The following is a 5273-nucleotide window of genomic DNA, read 5'->3' as shown; positions in this document are numbered from 1 at the left end:
TCCCACTGACACGGAGACCGCACGGCGCTGTCCAGCCCGCACCACTTTGTCTAGGCATCTTGAGACTTCAGATAAACGTAGCACGTGTTGTTGAGCTCGAATCAATACCATCGCCTTAAATGACCAAAGACCATCTCCTTTTCATGGCAGAAAATTGGCATCCACCTTAATTTCTTAAATGATACTTACTGTATTTTACAGGACGTTTCTAATCCACCTTTGGAAAGCCATTCTTCATCGAAAGCCTGACCATGGCATCTTGGCCAATCTCCAAGCAAAGAAACGCCAAGATCTTTGGCAATATTAGCACTGGCCCTAGCTCCTGGTTTCAGAACTTTAGGAAACAATGCCTTTTTTTCTTACATTCAGGGTTTCCCTAGTCAAGGCTGATGATATTCGTTTGTGGCTCAGCACTCTTGTCTAGCTCAGTTTAGAATGTTTCCCCCCTTTTGTACCTCCCCTCCCCTCCCTCTGTGCTTTTGTATATAATTTGTAAAAAGAGAACAAGAATACGACGCACATTCAGAAGCCTAAACACTGAATGTGATGCAACGCAACTCAGCAAGTCAGAATGGTAAGTAGTAGTACGCTGATCACTGGATATTCAAAAACAGAGATATCCATTCACAAATAGGACAATGGTCCAGTCTATAATGGGCACATAGCAAGGTAGCTGTTCGATGAAGTACAAACCCGCAGCCGCAGTCCTTGAAATTACAACCGTCTCTTTTCTTATCTATGGACGCAAGCATACATCCCTTCCCTGCGGTCCACAGACAATGAAAGCAAGCTGCTTCTTTAGACGACGAGGCCCCTTCTCACCGACAACACGAGATTCCACGCTGTTGATCAGTTGATATTCATGTCCTCCGACCCAGCGCCATCTCCATCTGCATGTTTGTGCATCTAATTGTTTAGAGGGGCCATTCCAGCGTATACAAGGGACCGATTGGTAGGTAGGTCATTACACGTTTAAAAGATGAGGTTAATGCAAAACCATCAGTAACATACCCTCGTTTTCGGATGAACTGTAGATAGAGCTCCTTGAACGCTGTTGCTGTTGTCGTGTGGGCTGAAATAAGAGCAGTGTACAGGGATGAGTTTATGATGCACATTTATTTTGCAGGCCTTCAGAACTCAGAAGAACTGAACCTTTTTAGGCAAAATCAAAGATGAACTTGACAAAAACACAAGTTTGGCTGCTCCCAGCATATGATAAGTAGTACCTGCAACTTTGGCCTGAGTGCCTCGAGCGGTCCTTTGGGTTTTGCAACACCTTGCTGTCCAGACTGCAAAGCAAAATATCCAAAAAAACAGTTCATTGGAACTCAAGCACTGAACAAACAAAAATCGAACTGAAGCTACAGAAGGATAATTTAATACCTTTCCGAGAGCCCAATCAGCAGAGTCAAAATAGGCCCGCTCGTGATCCTACAATTATTAAGAGCAATTTAAATGCTGAAAACTGGTGTTTTTTATGCAGTAACTGGTATGGACTGTTCAATTTTGGCATGAGATATTCAAATTCAAGTACCTTTGAGATGAGCGGTGGCTTTTTAGGAATTAGTCCTCCAAACTTCTTCTTGATTACTTGTTCCTGCGCATAACAGATTGTGCTTGATGTTAACCACAGGTAATTGATCATGGAAGCTATAGAGACCAACCTTCTTTGTTGCTCAATTAACCAGAATATACAAGACTAGCATTTAAATGATCATATAATCTTCAGAACTAGTCCTGAAAATAACCTGTTGCTGAGCCGATGGCATGGCATTATCTCCACTTTGGTCCATAGGTTCAGAATTTCCAACATTATCATGCCCAGCAGCATTGGCGTCCTTCATCCCCGACATGGTGCTAAAAACAAAAGATACAGATGTTAGTATTTATCACATTATATAGCACTAAAGTGAAAAGTTGTTTTTAAGGCATGAAATGTTTGAGCAATAGAGTTTGAGATAAACCAAAACAGAGGCTACTATTGTCCAATGTTGTTGACTATTTGCAGTTTGACTCTTAGAACAAAATGACAACATTTTTAAATAGCTTGTGTATTTTGAATCGGTAATACTACTATTATTTTCGGTTTAAACATTATAATCAAGGAACCTTAGCTAGTTTTTGCACTGCTAGTTTCTGGATTAGTTCTCAGCCTTGTAAATCGTAATGGGTGTGCTACTTGTAGCTAAATATTATCGCTCTGCTATTTTCAGCCGATGAGTACCCCCTATAATGAGCAATTGATGTTGGCAAATCTGAACAACTTACTCGAAGTCAAAGAATGTGCTTCAGTTAGAGAAATCAAGACATTACTTTTCTCTTGTTAGTTGTATTACTATGCTTCCTATCTGTCATTCAAAAAAGAAACTATATGCTTCCCATCTTCATGGCGTCAGGTATGCTAACATGAATATCCTATAAAAACCGTGGCCTGTGGATGAGCCCATCCAAAAACAAAAATAACTGCGAAGGCCAGTACGAAAGAAACGCGTGTTTATCTCTTGATCGATAGAACAAATAAACATCAATATGAGAACTTAAACAGATCAAACTGTTTTTTATTAATAAATATATGTTTCGAAATCTTTATAAGAATGTTAAATGCAACCCACTGGTCAGCACATCGACTCATTTTACAGCCCATTGGATCAACAAAAAATCAAGTACAAGCAAACTCAATGTTAGTCTGTCATGACAAGCAGAAACCTTGAGTATCTGTTTTATCGACAACTAACCAGAGGATCCACACAGATTGTTCTTTTTTAGCCCATCAGGTCCAATACTTTCTTTACATAATTGGGCAAAAACAAGCTAATGCTTCTAAATGGTAACACCTCCTACCGTGGTTCTAGATACAGAAATGAAGCAGCAGTTTGATACCCCGGCATCCCTAGTGGTACACAGAACGACTCTATCTACATATTGTCATCCAGAGCCTAAGTATAACAAGGCAAGATCGGAATACTGACTAGTTCACTACTACTTGTGTGTTTTCTTTGCTTGCTAAACAAATCTGAACAGCGGGTTGTCCCTGAATGCCAGGTAAATTGACAGTATCCTAGTAGATGGACTTCCAGCAGAAGCCTGCAATCTATTTGAACGCATGACAACACAAAGCGCTCTCATAAAGCACACAATCCTCCGTGATCGAGAATCTAACAGAATGCTCTGATCCCCTGTTCTTGCTCTGCTGACACACGCATGGTCTCTGCCACTTCATTTGCTTGTTTGCTCAGCTGACCGCACCAGCTGGTTGTTGAATCATCCATCTTAAACAGACATAGTAAGAAACCGTCGGCACCACAGGATGAGGACTGGTGACTACTACTGGTGTGGTTTCTTTGCTTGCTGTACAAATCTGAACACTATCTTGTCCCTGAATGCCAGGTAAATTGACACTATCCTAGTAGACGGGACTTCCAGCAGGTGCCTGCAATCTGTTTGACCGTATGACAACCCAAAATGCTCTCATAAAGCGCACAATCCTCCGTGACCTAGAATCTAACAGAATGTTCTGATCCCCTGTTCGTGCTCTGCTGACACACGCCATGGGTCTCTACCACTTCACTTGCTTGTTTGCTCAGCTGGCTGCACCAGCTTGTTGTTGAATTATCCATCCTAAACATACATACATAGTAAGAAGCAGAGGTAAAGTATTCTTGAATTATGCCCAACTCTGAGCAAGAAGCATGTGCGGATCTCTCGTTCCCTCTGGACCGTCGGCACCACCTAACCTACATGATCAGTGGCAGTCCGGGTAATTCTCTTGCTAATTTTCTCCCGCACATCCGGGATCAGAAAACAAACCAGCCGGCGAACGCTGACTAGTCAAAATTACCCGAGAACGCACTCTCCTCCCAAATTCGGACGAGGCAACGCCGAGAAACCAGCCGGATCTAGCGACGGCGGGATCTACCAATCTACGGCGACAGCAGGCCAACGACCCAGCCCCGACGGCAAGCTAAGTAAGTAAGTTGCTCGGACTCTGAGCGGAAGAGGAGGAGGAGATCACTTACGGTTACGGTCACGGAGACGCTGGCGGCGAGGGAGGCGTCGGCTCGGCTGCTCCGAGGTGGAGAAATGGGGAACCGAGGGAGGGCCGGCGAGCAGCAGCGGCTCTCCAATGAGTGGAGGTATGTTTGTTTGTTGGCTGCTGCTGCTGCTGCTGCTGCTGCGATCGGATTGGTCTCGAATTCTGAGATGCACGGAAGAAATAGCTCCGTGTGGGGCCCGGTCGCCCTGGATTTCGGCCGTTGCTATCGTAGGCTGCCGGGCCGGCCGTGCAAGTTGCTACTCGGCCGGTCACCGGAGAAAAGGACATTTTTCTTCCTGTGGATTTTTTTCAATCTCCTGTAGATCTTTTTCTTTCCTTATTACTTCTCCGCTGAAAATGCCATTTTTTTTCCAATTGATAAGCGTCACACATGCGGCACGAAGCACTCCAGCCAACGTTTTTTACAACTAAAGTTGCCACTTGAAGAACCCCCCAAAAAACTGAAAATTGCCGTTCGAAAACAAAATTGCCTGCTTAACAACTAACGTTATCATTCTCGCTTCATCAAATTTATCATAGAAAACGTTCGAAGTTGCCATGTGTTTGTGCCACACGAATAACACTTATCAAGGTCTCTTTTTGCGAGAAGAACCCTAAATTATATTGAAAATAAGTAGTGGTACAACGCAACCCTAGAAAAATAAAAAAAAATACAATTGCACCCCGGGGAACCAATCTAGCCCTACCTCCAACACGGGATGAGGGCGTGCCGCGGTTGCTGCTCCCTACCGGAGCCAACGAAAACCTTGATTGTGCGCACAGATTAAAGACGTCAGGAAGTCACTATCCTCCATCCAGGAGGACCAGCATGCCGAAAATAAGCCATATTGGAACTATGCCACCACTTGTGTCGGCTTGTTGAACGATGACAACAAAGCGCCGCCACCGACGAGAACCTACAAATCCAGAGTCACCACGCTCGTACAAAAGCTCTATGCCCCCATGTTGACGCCAGAGCGCGCGTCACCACAACGGCGGGGCCAGGGCATAAAATCCACCTCAAGGTTGGCACCACTGCCGCACCAGGCTCGATCGGTTAGTCTGCTACAAGATCCACCAACGAATGCCTCACAGCAACCCATCGGAATCGAACCCGAAGCAGATTTATTCCACGCCACTGCCACCAAACCGTCAAGGCAAAAACGAAGCGAGAAAATGACTTTACTCGTGGAAATCCTCTAGCACATGAACCATGCCTTCTGAAAAAAAGCATCTCCAA

General features: G+C 44.3%; 1 protein-coding gene across 2 annotated transcripts; it reads right to left on the bottom strand.

Moving 5' to 3' along the window:
• Positions 1 to 601: 601 nt before the first annotated feature.
• On the bottom strand, positions 602 to 4313 carry LOC123060912 (uncharacterized). 2 transcript variants are annotated; one of them, XM_044483782.1, is made up of 7 exons: positions 4017 to 4312; positions 1749 to 1857; positions 1535 to 1597; positions 1384 to 1431; positions 1227 to 1289; positions 1012 to 1072; positions 602 to 890 (listed from the first exon to the last, which is right to left on the bottom strand). In XM_044483782.1, exons 2-7 carry the CDS (start codon positions 1851 to 1853, stop codon positions 850 to 852), a joined length of 381 nt encoding a protein of 126 aa, XP_044339717.1. In that variant the 5' UTR covers positions 1854 to 1857; positions 4017 to 4312; the 3' UTR covers positions 602 to 849. The 2 variants fall into 2 exon arrangements, with proteins under 2 accessions (XP_044339717.1, XP_044339716.1); XM_044483781.1 differs by having other exon boundaries at positions 1227 to 1431; positions 4017 to 4313.
• Positions 4314 to 5273: the final 960 nt, after the last annotated feature.

Source organism: Triticum aestivum, chromosome 3A (genome assembly GCF_018294505.1).
Source record: "Triticum aestivum cultivar Chinese Spring chromosome 3A, IWGSC CS RefSeq v2.1, whole genome shotgun sequence".
Lineage (NCBI taxonomy): Eukaryota > Viridiplantae > Streptophyta > Magnoliopsida > Poales > Poaceae > Triticum > Triticum aestivum.
Note: the sequence above shows the minus strand (reverse complement) of the source record. Positions and strands in the feature narration are given on the sequence as shown.

Bases quoted from the DNA above. Each gene is read 5' to 3' on its own strand.
- LOC123060912 (XM_044483781.1), bottom strand. From the start codon at position 1,853: ATGTCGGGGATGAAGGACGCCAATGCTGCTGGGCATGATAATGTTGGA. The intron at 1,598-1,748 runs GTTATTTTCAGG...TGTTATGCGCAG, and splicing joins TGCCATCGGCTCAGCAACAG to GAACAAGTAATCAAGAAGAA. The intron at 1,432-1,534 runs GTACTTGAATTT...TAATAATTGTAG, and splicing joins AGCCACCGCTCATCTCAAAG to GATCACGAGCGGGCCTATTT.